At 44.4% G+C, this 17,156-nt stretch overlaps 1 protein-coding gene across 1 annotated transcript; it reads left to right on the top strand.

Moving 5' to 3' along the window:
- The first annotated feature begins 1,678 nt into the window (after nt 1-1,678).
- Awat2 (acyl-CoA wax alcohol acyltransferase 2) lies at nt 1,679-12,496 on the top strand. The gene is made up of 7 exons (XM_051178504.1): nt 1,679-1,842; nt 9,361-9,471; nt 9,807-9,877; nt 10,080-10,284; nt 10,491-10,665; nt 11,733-11,932; nt 12,142-12,496. The coding sequence occupies exons 1-7, from the start codon at nt 1,758-1,760 to the stop codon at nt 12,294-12,296; spliced, it is 1,002 nt and encodes a 333-aa protein (XP_051034461.1). The 5' UTR covers nt 1,679-1,757; the 3' UTR covers nt 12,297-12,496.
- Nucleotides 12,497-17,156: the final 4,660 nt, after the last annotated feature.

Genomic DNA, 17,156 nt, shown 5'->3' with positions numbered 1-17,156 from the left:
ACTTTAAAATTTATTTATTTTTACTATGACTTCAAAGGAACTTTTAAAAAAAACTTTGACCTTATTTTTTGTTGTTGTTTTTGTTTTTCGAGACAGGGTTTCTCTGGTTAGCAGCCTGACTGTCCTGGAACTTGCTCAGTAGATAAGGCTGTCCTTGAATTCACAGAGATCTCCCTGTCTCTGATTCCTGGGTGCTGGGATTAAAGGTGATCGCCACCACTGCCTGAAGGAATTTTTTTTAACAAAATTTGATTATAAAAAGTTGAACCTACTGAACAGTTTAAAGAACCATGTGAGAACCTGCCACATAGATTGTGCAGATAACATTTTGATCTATTTTACTTGTCACCAATCTGTTCACTACTACAACCTTCTGTCTACCTATAAGACACTGTGTGTACATTGAAAATAAATTGCAAACATATTCTTTACCCCAAAAACATCAATATCAACACAAGTTCAATATTTATTTATGTTTTAGGTAAAATTTACATGTGGTGAAATGCAGAAATTGTAAAACATCCATGTATTGTATTTAAAAGACCACTTTTCATTACACTTATTTATTTATTGTGTTGAGGTGGGACATGATCATGCCAAGGCACATGTATGGAAGTCAAAGGAAAATGTACAGGAGTCGGTTCTCACTATCACATGGGTCCCTGGGATTGAACTCAGGTTGCCAGGCTTGGTGGCAAGCACTTCTACCTGCTGAGCCATCTCTTCAGCCTGAGTCATTGTATTTATTAAAATTATTTTTAAAAGATTTGCTTATTTCATGCACATGATTGTTTTGTTTGTGTGTATGTCTGTGCCTCATCTGAAAGCCCAGTGCCCAAATAGGTCAGAAGAAGGTATTAAATCCTCTGGAATTGGAGTTTTGAACAGTTATAGGCTGCGATGTGGGTGCTGGGAATTGAACCTGGGTCCTCTACAAGAACAACAAGTGCTCTTATCTATTGACCCATCTCCCAGCCCCCCCTATTCACTGTATTTTTACATCTGCTCTTGATATATAAAACTCAAAATTTTATCAAGGTATTGAGATCATTACTGCCCCCCAAAAGTTTCCATCAAATTACGTCTTAGTTAATCCTTAGCAGATGCAACAAAATTTCTGATTTTTCATACTAGGCAAGTTTTGTCTATTTTGGAACACCATGAACACAGAATAACACAGTGTGCACCAGCATTTGTCTAATCATTCAATAGGAAATTTGCTCAGCACCAACTATCTGCCCACAGTTATACATGTGATATCTTCACTTCAATGTAATGACCTGAAGGCCTGGCTTGTGACCTCTTCAGCCCTCCAGCTAAGTTCTTACTAAGATCATAAATAGTGGGATCTCCAGAGATGTGGGCCCCTAGTCTGTCCCATCCGAGTTCAGGATTTCTTCCTGCCCACAGCTCTCTCATTTTCAGACAGCGTGGCAATCTCTCACCAGCCCCATCCCACCCACTCACTTCCCACATCAGGGCTTCATTCACTATCCAGGTGTACAGTGGGTGTGTCACAACCTCAACCCAGACCAGAGTTCAAGTGGGTAAAAGTGCAGGTGGGTGGGCAGCTGGAAGGAACTGGACGAGCAGAGGCGGTAGGAGGCTCTGCAGTTCTGTGGGAGGGTGGGGCAAGGGGCGGAGAATATGCAACAGTTGGAGAAGAAAGCCCAAGAGAGGAAACATGGCAAACCCGAGAGCAGTGAGGGTGGACAGCCAAACAGCATTTACCCAGAGCTACTGAGATTCCAGACATAATGTTCTGGCCCACCAAGAAGGACATCAAGACCGCCCTGGAGGTCTTTGCTCTTTTCCAGTGGGCCCTCAGTGCCTTGGTTATAGGTGAGTCTTCAAGCTACTTGGGGCATCCAATTTACACTGGCTTGCCTTGTATTAAAGGTTTGAGGGTGGTAGAATGTTCAATGTTCAAAATTTGTGTTGTTCTAGGCAAACAAGGACAGTTGTTACCCTGGTCTGTGGCCTCACACACCTGGGCAGAGTGTTTGTGAAATCTGTACATGACCACATGGACATGGGCATGGACATGTATGTGTTTATGCAGGACTCTCTCTCTCTCTCTCTTCCTCTCTCTCTCTCACTCACTGTGTGTGTGTGTGTGTGTGTGTGTGTGTGTGTGTGTGTGTGTGTGTGTTTGCCTAGTGAGCACCACCAGGTCTACACTGAGGTGTAGAGGCCATGTTATGAAATCATGGAAAACAAGTTCACTGAAGTCAGCCAAAGGAAGGCTGTGGCTGCAAGCACAGGGAATCAAGCAAACCATGATGAAAGAGTTGACTTCATGGTAGAGGGAATCTTTAGAAACCTGCTGCTGAGAGGAATGTAACCATGTTTCTACCATTTTCAACATCTACACCATTGGCCCTTTGTGAAAATTCCATGTTGGTCATGGTGTTCTATATCCTGGAACGAACCATCACAGCAGGAAGGGGCCTGATAAAAGTCTTGCTTGAACAGTTAGTTCATGTGAATACTGACAGGAGTCAAGAGCATGAATGAAGTGATTTTGTCAGTGCCCTGGGAATGAAGACTATATATAGGCAGGCCCTGAGAGCATGAGCCTGGTAAAGTGCTATGCCTATGAATAGGATCTTGGGTATTTCTTACCTCAGCCAACCATCAGACTAGAGACACAGAGTAAGGGAGCCAAAGCTAGGTACCAGAACAATCTATTACTGAATGATGGATGAGGGTACTCAGAACTGGAAGCAACCAGATAAAGGAATTCTTAAATATTGTTTTGGCCCATGTATTTTCACATGTATTAATTATTTCATTTTAGCTGGTGCTAGCCTTACAAAGTAGAAGCTATGTTAAAAAGTCATACTGATACTGATGTAATGGTAAATAATACTCACATAGTGTTAGCTAACATACACTAGCCTCTTTTTAAATGCTGAACACTAGTCTAGTCATCACATGTGACTAATAATCTGCATTGTGTAGCTGAAGAGGTGAATTCCATGTACTAGAAATCATTTGTCCAATATTACAAGCTAGGCAGTGGAGGAGCTGGGCTGAAAGTATGCTCACAAAGGCTAACATTTTGTCTGAGAATTTCTTTCTTTGTTTTCTGCATCTTCCCACTGATGATTGGGAGGTTGGGTATGGAGCTTGGTGTGCACACTAGACTGGTAGTCTAGTGAGACTATGTTCTTCCTCACACTAAATGCCCCCAACAGGTTGGCAGGAGTCTCGGCTCACTGTGGACTTTTGTTCAGGTTGGTACAGGCACTGTCAATTGTAACTGGAAAAGAAAGTTCAGGGGTTACCACAGCATAGGAAGGGAAGTGTATGGAGAACCATGGACAGTTATAGCTGCTGTAGAGTGAAGTGATATGAAAGTCATAGTCTTATATTTTTGGTTGTGAGCCTAGCCTTTAATGGTTGAGCCATCTCTCCAGTCCATAAGTCATAGTCTTATAGAATTAGTAGTGCATCTAGAAGGAGGCAGGCAGGCCTTCTACATTTGATAAAGCTCTTCAGTGAAAGGTTAAAAAAAATTACCATCAGCTCACAGTGACCTCTCTTAAGTAAGGGCCAACCTCCTTGTGTGGCTACAAGCTCAGCTCTCCTGTCATCCCTCCAGCTGCTGACAGAGGTGACAGTTAGCAGGGAACTGTGGAAAGCAGGTGGTGTGCACAGGCAGGCCTTCATCGTCTAGGTTCACAGGGTGCTTTGATTTTTGTCCCAGGATTCTCATGAGACTTGAATTAGTGGTCTTGTGGTACTTGCAGAGCTTCTGTCTAATGGTATGTACCTGTGATCTGAAATGCTTGAGAGCAGGGGTGTTCCAGACTTTGGATTTGGGAGAGTAGGATGGAATTATCTGCATACACATAATGAGGTATACTGGGGATTGCCAAGACTGAACATTTGTGTCTGTGGTAATTTTTATACACTATTTTAGTGCACCTGTATTTTGACAGTGACCGTCACATGAGGTCAGATGTCAAATTTTCTACTTGAAATGTCATGTCAGTGCTCAAGAAATTTAGACTTTTTTGGATCATTTTGGATTTTGCTTTTTGGATTAGGGATTTTCAACCTGTATTGTATTCTCTCTTCAGTCTTGGCTTGTTACCATCTTTCCACTTTTTCATCATTGTTAACTGTGTTCCTACAAGACAGCAAAGTCCCCAAGGTCAAAGAGCTAAGTTTGAATTTGGGAAGAATGACTATTCATTGAAGGTCTAGAAAGCTTGAACCTTGGCTGCCTTCTCTCCATCTTCAATCCCATCACCAATCAATCTCATTCCTCAAACAGGGCTGTGTTAATTGTGTGTGTGTGTGTGTGTGTGTGTGTGTGTGTGTGCACGCATGTGCATGCATAGTCATAAATGATGGGGATTATAAATGTGTATATAACACATACACATATGTATGCCCACATATATACAAATAGCTATGAGATTACACATATAATATAGGTGTTGAAAATTGTTTCTGAAGTTAAACTAACTGTTCAGATTCTAGCTGTACTATTTATTATCTGTATGACTTTTAGCAAGTTACTTATTCTCTTTCTTTGTAAAATGGGTGTATTTAGGGTATATTTGTCAGGATACTCCAGGTGAAATCTCGTGGCTTAAGTGAACAGATTATTGTCTCTTGTTAATACCAAATGCTAATGGGTTGACAGGAGTCTCAGCTCACAGTGGGCTCTGTTGTTCAGGTTGGTACAGGTACCACCAACTGTAACTGGAATTAGCTTCAGGGGTTACCATAGTATAGGAAAGGAAGTGAATGGACAACCTGTATGGAGTTCTAGCTACTGTGGAGTGAGGTGATAAATAAGTCCCACTCTTCTTTTGAACTTCCTTAATCGTAAATGAGGCTGAGAATCTTTTTGTATGTCCATCAGCAATTACTTACTTTTTGAGACAGGCTCTCACTATGCAGCCCTGCCTGGCCTGAAACTCACTATGTAGATCAGGCTGCCTATGTAGATCTGCTTCTGCCTTTCAAGTGCTGGCTTGAAAGGTGTGTGTGTGGCCACACTGAGCTTGAGTTGATTCTTGAAGGGCAATTAAGAATCTGATGAGGAAGGGATGAGCCTTGGGGGCAGAAAATAGGCAGCACGTGGAAAGATCAGGATGAGTGAGAATCTGGAGTATTCACAGGGCTGACAGTGACTAAGATGGAAGTGAGCTCAGAATGGCTACTTAACTTTTACTGGGTGAAGGAAGGACGGGGAGGGGGAATTGGAGAAACAGTTTGGGGAGAAGCATAGAGAACACTGAAAACTTTAAAGGAGTTTGGTTTTTTCATCCATAATGTCATGTGGAGAAAGAATAGGGTTTGGCATAGGTTGATGACTTTAGGTTTGTGGTTTTGAAAGTCTATTTTAGCTCTTTGGAGTAAAATGACCCCAAGAAAACAGGAAGGGAAATGGTGATATCAAGTTTGGCAGGCTTTTGAGAGAGGATGGTGATTTGTACCAGGCCAGTAGTAAAGAGGTTGGAGAGAAGAAGAAAGGCCATGGGAGAGTCAAGGAATCAGAGAAGAATTAATATAACATGAGGATCAAAAAGATACCAATGGGAAGAAGAGAAAGCATGATCAAGACTACGGGTCTCAGCATGGGCTGCCAGAAGGGCAGCTGATACAGAAACAGGTCAAGAATGACTGAAACAAGGTGTCCCTGAAGCCCTGTACTTCAAACTGGGTTCTGTTCGGTACAGACAGGTTGTGTGGCAAGAGCTCTTGGTCCTGGTGACAGGATATGTGGGCACCAAAGCTGGCCTTTCTTCACCAATGGGACAGATCTTCTCCCTTGGTTGGGGTACCATATCCATTTGGACTCCAAAGGCCTCAAGAGAAGACTTGTGGAGGTACTCGGAGAGGAAAGGGCAAATACTGGTATTTCGCACTTGAGGAGCTAAGGTTCAGGAACATAAGTGGTAGATCCAAGATTCATCCCATCACAGGGTGTTCCCCAAGCCATGTGCATAAAATGCCTTTAGCTGTGCTTGGGTTTTAGAAAACTGCAAGAGAAATGAGGTGTCCTTTGGACTAGACCCACATATCTCTTTAATTACCTAAGAAATTTTCTGTGGTTTGTGTTCTGAGGCTACAGCTGCTGACCTTTGTACTACCTATAGTTCTGTTCCCCAGCGACAGTCATTTTGGAGTGTGTCTGTTTAAAAAAAAAAATACTTCTGAATTTTGCTATTTGGAGTTTCTGAACACTGATATTATATGATGTAATAATTTTAGGCATTCTCTGTTGACTTTCCAAGACAGGAAATGAGAACTGAGCACTATGTGATATTGCTTGAATATATTACCTCTTCCTTCCAATGTTGTCGTTTCTTCTCTTCCTCTCCCCACCCAGCCTCTGCCTGCTCTTCCTCCTTCTTCTCCTTCTTCAAGACAGGGTCTCTACATAGCCCTGGCTGGCCTAGAACTCAGAAATCTGCCTGCCTCTGCCTCTCCGGTGCCAGGCCCCTTCCAAAATTCTGATAACCTCATTTTGGTTAAATGTCTGACTACAATTAAGAAATAATTGTATTTTCCTGTGTGACTTGTTCTTTTCTTGGAACTAACATTTTATTTTCTTGGAACCAGTATTGTATTTTCTTGTGTGTCTTCTTGTTTCTTGGAACTAATAATTGACTAATTTACATTTTTAATTAACAATTTTTAAGATTTATTTATTTTTACTGTATACTGTGACTGTTTCACCTGCATGCATGTACACCATGTACTTGCCTCTTGGGTCCTCTGGAACTGGGGTTACAGATGATTGTGAACCATGATGTCAGTTCTGGGACTCAAGCCCAGGTCCTCTGCAAGAGCAACAAGTGCTTTTAACTGCTGAGCCATCTCTCCAGGCCTTGTTTTTGATTTTTTTTCATTTACTAGATATCTTTTAGTTTTTCCTAATTTACCCACAAGCATTTCACCCACATGGTCATCTTTCAGTCTGTGCAAACATATTGGGAATCTTCAATACTCCTCGTGTTTTCTTCCCTTGAGGACAGTATTGCTGGAACCTAGCATCTCCCTCTTACTGTCTGGCCTTATGAACAGCTATTATTACCAGAGTGCTTGAGGCAACTTAGGCAAAATTTAAGGTGCTCACTCTTGGGGTATGCAAATGTTAGGCCGAACTTGAATGTGGCTAAGAGTGGGTGTCTCTTTAAATCTGTACCCTAGGAGCCTTGCTTATCTATTTCCAGCCCTGCCCATGCTCAGTTTCCTCTTTTGTTGGACCCCTTTCCGCCATGGATTCTATGCCTTCTCCCTCATTCTGGTGTAGCATGTCATCTAGTAATATTCAGAAAAAAGGAAAGGGGAACAAATTACCAGAGACTGTATATCTGAAATTATCTGTCCTCTCATTTGAGCCATTGTTTTGCTCCATATAGAATATTTCAGTTGTAGCTCATGTATGTGCAGAAGTTCTCCAAGTTATAGTAAGTTGTAAATACTATGAATCATGAAGACATTAGCCAGGTAAGGCATCCTGGCTTCCTAATTCTTTGGAAGCTGAAGCAGGAATACTGCTATGAGTTGAGATCAGCCTGGGCTGTCATACTGTATTGTGAGATTGTCTCAAACCAACCAACCAACCAGCCAGCCAGCCAGCCAGCCAGCCAGCCAGCCAGCCAGCCAGCCAACCAACCAGCTAACTAACCAACCAACCAACCAAGAATGCATATGATATACCTATTGTGTCAAACACCATAGCTTAGTAACACAGCACAATGCCCCATGTTGTTTGTTAATCCTCATGGTGGTGTGGCTGAGTGGAAGCTGTGGCTTCTTGCTACTGTTCACCATGCAACAGAGCAGTACCACCCACATATTGCTAGTTCAGGAAAAGAGCGACATTCAGTTTCTGTTGGATTCCTGTTGCTTTTCCACTACCATAAAGCACAAAATGTTGTAAGTTGAAAACCACCTGTATTTTTTTATTCTTTTCTCATTCAATAGACCCTGAACACAGTTTTCCCTCCCACCACTCCTCCAAGTCCTTCCCACCACTCCAAAAGCAGGCAAAAGATTTAGAGATGCCCTCCTCAACCCCCACTTTTAGGAGATGCACAAGAACACCAAGCTACACAACCATAGCCTATGTGCAGGGGACCTGATGCAGACTCTGTGAATACAGAATAATTTTTGGTTTAGTTTTCAGAGTATAATCCTTCCATTAACTGTTTGCACAGAGGAGAACAGAGCCAGTGTTCTAACTAGTTCCTTGTCAGGAATTCGTTCAGGCTTCTGCTGTTTGAGCCTGTTCTCCATCCCTACCTCTTGTGACACCTGACTTTTCCAAGGCAAGCAGGCTTCCTGCAGGCTTCTCCTTTGCAGGTGCTTAGAGATCAGCTTGCTGCTTTCTGTTATTTCTCCCTTCATCTACTTCACATGAGCAAATGTTTTAGTGATGCCTCTCATCTACTGTTGGCACATTTTCATCTCTTCTCTTTGTGGACCTATATTCCTAAAACATTTAAATCACGTTTGTGAAGTTCCAATAAGAAGTCAAGACACAGTGTGTTCAATATATTATGTCTCTTTGTCTTTTCTAACTTCTATTTGACCCATTTCCCATGTCATCTTACTCTTGGCTGCTTACATTTCTAGTAGTAACTCCCAAGTGAACATGGCACCCATGAGTGACTCTTTAGTCATTCTTTCCCATCTTACTTCAGCTGAGCACAGACCCTTATCTTATTCTAGTCCAGCTTTTGTTTTCCTTTGTTCCTTGCTTTGTGTGCTTCCAATCTGGTGAAGATAGTGTTAGCTTCCTCTGGCATCCCCTCCACTGACACCTTACAGCAGTGGTTCTCAACCTTCCTAATGCTGTGACCCTTCCATACAGTTCCTCATGTGCTGATCCCAACCATGAAGTTATTTTCATTGCTACTTCATAATTTTGCTGCTGTTACGAATTGTAATGTAAATATCTGATATGTGGGATAGCTGATGTTTCACCCCCCAAGGGGGTCACGACCTACAGGTTGAGAACCACTGCCTTACAGGGAAGATGTTCAGAAACTATAAGTCAGAGAAAATTGTTCTAAGAGTTCAAATGCTCCATGGCCATCAGTAGCTCCCTGTGCTGGCCCACACCATATACAAATCCCAGCACAGTGCTGGGGCAGGTTCTGGAGGTGGAGGGGTGTTGTGTTTTGAACCAAAATCAGATTCAGAAGGTCAAGGGGGACAGCACTGGGTGCATGGACATGTGGGCCACCTCTAAGTGTGTGGGGGGTGACTGTTGAGAGGGCCTCAGTCAGTGTGTGGGACTTTGGGGTGGATGGAACTTCTCGGGATAATATGGACAGGAGGGATTGTTCACAATTCATTGACTTCAGGCTGGGTTCTCTCTAGTAACCACTGTGATCCTTGTCAACCTCTACTTGGTGGTGTTTACATCGTACTGGTTTATCACTGTGCTGCTGCTCATCTGGCTGGCTTTTGACTGGAAGACCCCTGAGCGAGGTAAGGGCCTGCTGGGATGTATTGCCATGAATTCCTCCTGTTACTCTGCTAATCCTGGGGGGCTCTGGCCGATTCCCAGCTAGTTTTTCAGCCTGTCTCTTCCTGTGCTAGGAAATCTGAGGTCATTTTAAGGTCATGGAAAGACTGATTTTAGAACTGGAGTTAGTAAGAGATGATAGGGGTGGGTGCAGTTAATGAAGCAGAGGCTGGGTCCATGTTAAGTTGTTCTTGATATGACTATTCTAATTGCCATTTAAGATGGAAGGAAAAGGTTATAGGACCCCCTGACCCAGAAAGGGGGAGTGGGGGTGGACAGAACTTGTCTGTGCTTTCAGGAGGCCGCCGTTTCACCTGTGTGAGGAGGTGGTGTCTGTGGAAACACTACTGCAATTACTTCCCAATCAAGGTGAGCTTGGGCCAGCATTTGGGGCAGGATTGGGGTACAAGTGCAAACTCATGAGGGCCTGGGAAAGTGATGACCCCTGGAGATGCATTTTGCACAGCCTGCATGGCTGGAACCCACAATCCCTTTTTTCTCCCAGTTCTCTGGCCAAAAGAGGAGTTTCTTTCTCTGTCTTTAGCTCTCCTGTCTCCACTTTCCCCTACAGATTTTGAAGACGCATGATATTTCCCCTAGCCACAACTACATCCTTGCCTGCCATCCTCATGGACTCATGGCCCATTCATGCTTTGGCCACTTTGCCACTGACACATCAGGCTTCTCCAAGACCTTTCCTGGAATCACTCCTTACATGCTCACACTAGGCGCCTTTTTCTGGGTGCCTGTCTTCAGAGAGTATGTAATGTCTACAGGTGAGTGGCTCTGAGGGCTACTCTAAGAAGAACCACAGGATGTGTAAGAGCAGTGTGAAATCTGGGATCTTTTCAGGTGCTAAACCACTCCCTAGAGTCACAGGCTGAAGAGGATGCTCCTTGCTTTGTTGCTCGTAAGAGAAGGAAGTGGGGAGAAACAGTTTACATGGTTGGGAAGTAACCTTTGGGCCTTTTCTGCCTACCAGGGGCCTGCTCTGTGAGCCAATCCTCCATGGACTTCCTGCTTACTCGGAAGGGCACAGGCAACATGCTTGTGGTGGTGGTTGGTGGCCTGGCTGAATGTAGATACAGCATGCCAGGCTCTACCACCCTGGTCTTGAAGAAGCGGTATGGCTTTGTGCGTACGGCCCTTCGACACGGGTAAGGATAGCTGCCAGGACATGGGGGTGGGACATGGTGGGGAGGATGCCCAAAAGCCTAGCAGAGAAGAATATCAGGCTTTGTGCTAGCTAAAGATAAAGGAAGAAGTATGCAAACAATTGTTAGTAAATAGAGCCATCATTAAAATGTACACATGGCCAGGCATTGGTGGTACACTCCCAGCAGAGGCAGGCCAATCTCTGTGAGTGCGAAGCCAGCCTGGTCTACAGAGTGAGTTCCAGGGCAAGCTCCAAAACAATACAGAGAAATCCTGTCTCGAAAAACCGGAAGAAACACACACACACGCACACACACACACACACACGCACACACACACACACACACACACACATGCATGCTTGCCCATGAGTCCCTACACAGGGAGGACAGAGGTAAAACCATGTATTGTTCCTCAGGCTCACTCCGTCTTGGTTGGCTTGGAATTTGCCTAGTACAGTAGGCTTAACCAGCAAGCCTTAAAAATCCGCCCTTCCTCATCTCCCTAGCACTTGGATTAGAGGCATGTCATCACACCTGGCATTTTTTTTTTTTTTGAGTATGGGTTCTGGGCATTGAACTCAGGTCCTCTAGCTTTCTAGCACTCTAGCTTTTTCTGTACAAATTTTATTCAATTTGTCAGTTAAAAAAAGGACAAAGGGAAAGAAAATCACCTATGGGTTAGAAGAGAGTTGGGCAGGGTGTTGCCCAGGTCCTGCACTGCCCTAGCCTCTCTACCATAGGACTGTGGTTGGACCTTAGAGCAGAGAATGACAAACTTCTTGCCATGTGGGCTAAGGGGATAGAAATCAAATGAAATGGGCACAGTCTGACATCGGTTCAGATTTGGGCATTCCAAAGAATCACTAAGCTAGTGGAAGCTGCTGCTTCATCCCTAAAGATAGCCTGACCTAGGCCATTGGCCACCAGTCAGCTGGGACCTTGGTACAGCTGCATTTGAGGTCTAGGGAGAGTGTACACAGCCCCAGGAGATGCTGATGTTCAGCATGCTATCGTCTGCATGGTTCCTATCTTTCTGAGTATTCAAGGACATGCTTTTTCTTCTGCAGGGCATCTCTAATCCCTGCTTATGTCTTTGGAGAGACGGACCTCTATGATCAGTACATTTTCACTCCTGGGGGCTTTATCAATCGTTTCCAGGAGTGGTTCCAGAAGATGGTACACATCTACCCCTGCGCTTTCTATGGGCGTGGGTTTACCAAGAACTCCCGTGGCCTTCTGCCCTATTCTCAGCCAATAACCACTGTTGGTGAGTGGGCCCTTCTACTGGTTTAAGTTCTAGGATTCACTTCTGTGGCTGAGCCCCAGAACCCTGACTGGTTGGAGGCAGGGAGGCTGGCTGGGATGAGTGGTGAGCAGAGCGTCAGGGCAGAGAGAAGCTGAGCTCCAGGATGTGGGCTGTGATGTGGAGTGAGCTATTCTGATGCTTTTCTTTCCCTTTTCCATTCCCCTTGGCAGTTGGGGAACCTCTACCATTGCCCAAGATTGAGAATCCAAGCCAGGAGACTGTGGCCAAATACCACACACTCTATATTGATGCCCTACGCAAATTGTTTGATCAACATAAGACCAAGTTTGGCATCTCAGAGACCCAGGAGCTGATGATAGTTTGAAAGACATTCCCCTGGCTGGATGGTGTGGAACTGGTGACAACAGGCCAATGTTACCCATGGAGCTTCACTTCTGACTGCAGCAGTCCTCACTGGAGGGAGGTGGGGGTGTGTCCATTTGATTGTTTTCTATGACCATCCTTTTCCACTTCCATCTCTTTCTCCTAGTTTTTTCCTTTTCCCCTGACTCAGAGAAAACCCTAGGCAGAGAGAGGTTCACTAAAGTCACTGGAGGTTGCTGAGGAAACCTGGGATAGAATAAATAGCCATCTCTGGTACTGTGTGCTCCAGCTAGTCTGTTTGGAGAGCTCCAGGAACTTGTGTGTCTGTCATTTTCATGGCTTCAAGAATCTTATAGGTATGGGTACAAAAGCCAGGGGACATTGGGTTCAAACAGCAGCACATTCAAGTCCTGTGATTTTTTTTTTAAATCATCATCCTATCCATTTTATTAGGGAAGGACTAATAATCCTTCACTTTGCTTACCTTAAAGTCTCTGGCAAGTTTAAATGCTACTGTATGTTACTAAACTTGGTAAACTGGAGAGCTACACAGTTATTCTCCTCTAGCCATCTAACCCATTTCTTACCCCTAAGCAAACAATGCCCTAAGGTTCACAGTATCTCAGTTTCTAAAAGAAAGTGAAGGGTAGTATTTTGAAAGTTTAAGTAATTTGATATCCCTTGGTGACTCTTGTCCATACTTATTTTCCACCCCATAAAGCTATCCAGGAATGGTCAATGGTTTAGATCTAATTTTCCCATTTCTACTCAAGAAAGTTTCCTGCAGTATCCTGGCCCTATTAACTCTGCTCTTGTTTGCTAAGCAAATAGAACGACAGGCTTCCAGCAGCCATTGAAGAACTTGCTTTCTGAATTTCTGAGGGGCAAGCCTCTCACACTTTTAACCCAGTGGTTGTTGTAATCACATATGTTACACAATTTGGTGCTCATGCCCCCTTGGATGGATGTCATCTGGTCCAATCAAGTTTTGTCAAGTTGGTTTAAGACACCCTGTGTACTTACTATGGTGTGATACTCCTTCTCTGTCTTGAATGCCTATCTCATGTGGTTGGCTGTATGACAGAGGTGTGGTCTTCTGCTATTTTCTGCATGTTCTTTTTCTTGTGCCAGAAGTTCTACTTCCTTGACATTTCTTTTCCTTAAAGTGCCAATTTTGGTGCTGGGAATCAAACCTGGGGCCTGACACTAAAGATATGGTCTATTACTGAGCAATATCCCAAGGTGTTCTTAAATTTCCCAGGCTTCTGCAAATGAAACTCTCTCTTCAAAGCAGATAGAGGACCAACCTGGGTATCAGTATCCAAGCCATGCTCATCTAACCATTGCAGGTTCGTGAACATTAATTGAGGGTCACAGTCTCCCCAACAAGGACAAAGGCTGCTGGGGTTGTGAAAAGTTCCATCAACTATTCTGGCCTACCTATTACTGGCTACCTGTTCTTGTGATCTTCCTTAGAATAGCTTGCAAGGGCTTCTCCAGCAAACAGCATGGGGCCAGGCAGTGCAGGCAGCATGGCAGAGTGGAAAGAATATTGGGGAACAAGCCAGGCGGAAACACTTACTAGTTGAGTGGTCTTGGGGGAGCTACTTAACATCCTTGAGCATTTGTTTTGTCTGCAAAATGAGCCAATTTTTGTATTAATGAGGAGTTGAAGGTTGGATCTCATCGAGCTGTTTTGGACAAGGCTTGAAATGTAGATGCCACATTCTCAAGTTGAAGGTGGCCCATGCTGTGTGTTCTTGTCTTGTGACAATATGCTTCTGGCAAGACATCATGCAAAGGTGAATGGAGTGGAGGTATGTAGTTTGGTGGAAAGAGACCACATGGGATGTACTGGTAAGAATTTTAGAATAGTTTCCTTCTGGCGCTCTCACCAAGATGGGTTTCTTGGTCCTTTCCTGGAGCTCATGTGTAGTGGCATCATTTATGAATAAGCATGTGACATGTAGAAGAGCTCAAGCTTATTTCAAGAGTGGGGAGGGGAGCACTTTATTTGCAAAGAATAAACCGTTAATTTACACAAACTTACATCCCTGTTTATATACATTATATATAGTTTATATACACAGTATCTCACACAGGATGCTGACCCCCCAAAGCAGCATTGGCCTGCTCCAGGCCATTCTCACAACAAATCCCCTCACACTTCATCTCAGCTGGAAGCTTTTTGAATAAAGAAACACACCTCAGCTCCCTCCTGGAAAGAGCCCTGAAATGGATTAAGAAAACAAATCAGATTCTGGGGTGCACATGGCCTAGGGACACCTCAGGCAAGGGTGAAACCTCAGGCAACACTACGGAGGCCTAAAAACTGCCTGGCTCTGAGCCAGTCTAGAGCCTTCCAGTCCAGAGGCAGGAGCTGCATAAATGCCTTGGGGGAGTGTGTGTGAGGAGCCAAGTTTGGATGAAGACTGCAGCCACATTCTCTGCCTGGCCAGGCTCCTGAAGGGAGACAAGCACTTTTAGCCTTGAGTCTATGGGTGTATCAAAAAGGAGACCCCATGGGACAGGCTGCCACTTTCCATTGCTGAGTCTAGAGGTGGGGACCTGCTCACTGTCCTAGGCAGGCCATTTTCCCTGTCTGAGCATCAGTTTCACATGAGTAATAGGATGGGATGTAGGTTGGGCTGTATTCCATCTAATTGTCTTTCTAGGTTAAAATTTCTCTAAATCTGTTTGCATTTACTAGAAGATGCACAAAACACAAGCACTCACATGAGGATCAAAGTCCTTGCTTACCTCTAGGGACCTTAGCTCTTGCTTGCTACATCTTCCAGGGAACCAGTAGCTAAATAACATCCAGCAGCTGCATTTTGTGCCAGCCTGGCTTCTCAAGCTCAAGTAGCTGGTAGAGGCTCCTGCCATGAAAATTCTTCCTTCAAATCTGTCAACTGTTGACCCAAACATGTCCCATTCTCTATGCTAGCCTTGGGGTACCTTCACATCATAACAATTCCAAACTGTAAATTTATATCCCTATCCCTCATCACTAAAATGCTTCTCCACTTTGCCAATGATCACAGCACAACAGACCTCCCACTCTCTACTACTGCCTTCCCCATCCCTCTTCCTGCAGGGCTCCTTGTGAGGGTTTAGAATGAACAAAGGGTGGTAAGAAGCCTAATTCTCCTATGATCTCCATGCACAGAGAGTGTGATGGATAGGGTTGGCATGTCCTGCAGGGGGCACAGTTAGGAAACTCCTTTCCTCACAGACATCTGGCTTTGGAATAGTCCTCTCAAATCCCCCGCCCCACCCCGCTCCCCGTTCTTGAGAGACTCTGGCAACGTCAAGGTCTTTGTAATATGGCAGATGGAGAGGAGTCCATGAAACTACAGGAAGCAGACTGGCTCCCAGCACTTGGGTCTAGGGTTAGGAATGGAAGTGTGATGGCTGCTGCTTCTATCAGATGAGTGAAAGATCCTGAAGGCTACCCGTTCTGTGGGACCCAGAGCTTGAATGGAAGATTTTTTTCCAAGACAAGAACTCTTAAGGTTCATCGCCGGGACTGTTTCCCAAGAAAATACCCAAGTCTTCTTCCAAAGAACCCCTGGCAGCCAAGAGAACAGGTAGTGCTATCAAGTAATGAAAATTGGGCATTGCTAGGTTTCTCCCTAGGACCCCCAATGATTTCAGTTCCATACGATCACCTCTCTTTGTCCTTCCTGGACCCTAAATTCCACACAGAGCTGTGGTAAGGGGCTATCTTGGGAGTGAGACCTCATTAAAGTCTCAGGTCTGTGACATATGCTGGGTGAGGTCTTAGTCAAAGCTCTTTACCCCTCCCAGCCTTCCCTATACAATGGAACTGTGATATTTTCTATCCTGCCGTCTTCAATGGAAATAATAAAAGAGGCGGTGATCTTCAAATACCAAGGAGAGTTAGCTAGTTAGTTCCTGCTACCACTGCTGACTGTTCAAGGCCTTCAGGATCAGGTGCACATCTAAATTTTCCCTCAGTTCTGATTGCAAGGCTGTCATTGGCATTACACAAAAGAGGCTTGGCCTCCCACCCCTTGCACTGACCCTTTCAGGACCAAGCAATGTGGCTACTTGGCAATGAAGGCGGAGAAACCTTTGGTTCTTGATGAATGTCAGGGATAGATTCTCCATCTCTTCAAAAAGAAATACATTTCAAGAGCAAGAGGAGCAGGCTGTATAAGGTTGATCCTTCCTGCTTTGGGCAGCACCTGGCACCTTGAAGCCAGGCAATTGGAAAGAAACTTGGTGAATAATCCTAGCATATGGCCATGTAGGAAAATTGGTGGAGGTGCCTTTGGATCTGAACTAGGGGTAATAGCCCTGCAAAATAGCCAGACAGTTTGTTTCTCTTGAGTCTGGACCTAGAAGACTGGCACAGACCTCTATGGTGATAGTAATCTGTTTCTGAAGAAAGACGGAGTTAAGTGGGCCATCAGCTGCTGTTCTTTCAGATAAGACCTGACCTAATCGACACTTGGGTTAATCTAATGGTCACTTGGGTTGACCGAATGACCACCTGGGTTGACCTAATGATCACTTGGGTTGCCACAAATATGGACAAAACTCCCTATCTTAGATTTCCACTTATCCCCTTTCTGGGCAAGGTATAAAAGCCCTGCTTTGTAATGTCTAAGAGAATCTAGGGTTTGGGAATTCAGAGGTCTACTGTGGCAGGTAATACCCATATTCAAACTCTAAAGGTCTTTTAGAGGTCATCCTGTTTAACCATCTGTTCCCAGACACAACTCTGTTAGAATTAATGACTAATAATGATTGCTTAATCAATGGACAAGTCTTCGTGCCCAGGTTATTTAAAAACTACACCAGACTCATGCGAGCATGAGTCCCACATGAGGCA

This window comes from Phodopus roborovskii, unplaced genomic scaffold (assembly GCF_943737965.1).
Source record: "Phodopus roborovskii unplaced genomic scaffold, PHOROB, whole genome shotgun sequence".
In the NCBI taxonomy this organism is placed as follows: Eukaryota; Metazoa; Chordata; class Mammalia; order Rodentia; family Cricetidae; genus Phodopus; species Phodopus roborovskii.
Note: the sequence above shows the minus strand (reverse complement) of the source record. Positions and strands in the feature narration are given on the sequence as shown.

Bases quoted from the DNA above. Each gene is read 5' to 3' on its own strand.
- Awat2 (XM_051178504.1), top strand. From the start codon at position 1,758: ATGTTCTGGCCCACCAAGAAGGACATCAAGACCGCCCTGGAGGTCTTT. The intron at 1,843-9,360 runs GTGAGTCTTCAA...GGTTCTCTCTAG, and splicing joins CCTCAGTGCCTTGGTTATAG to TAACCACTGTGATCCTTGTC. The intron at 11,933-12,141 runs GTGAGTGGGCCC...TCCCCTTGGCAG, and splicing joins TCAGCCAATAACCACTGTTG to TTGGGGAACCTCTACCATTG.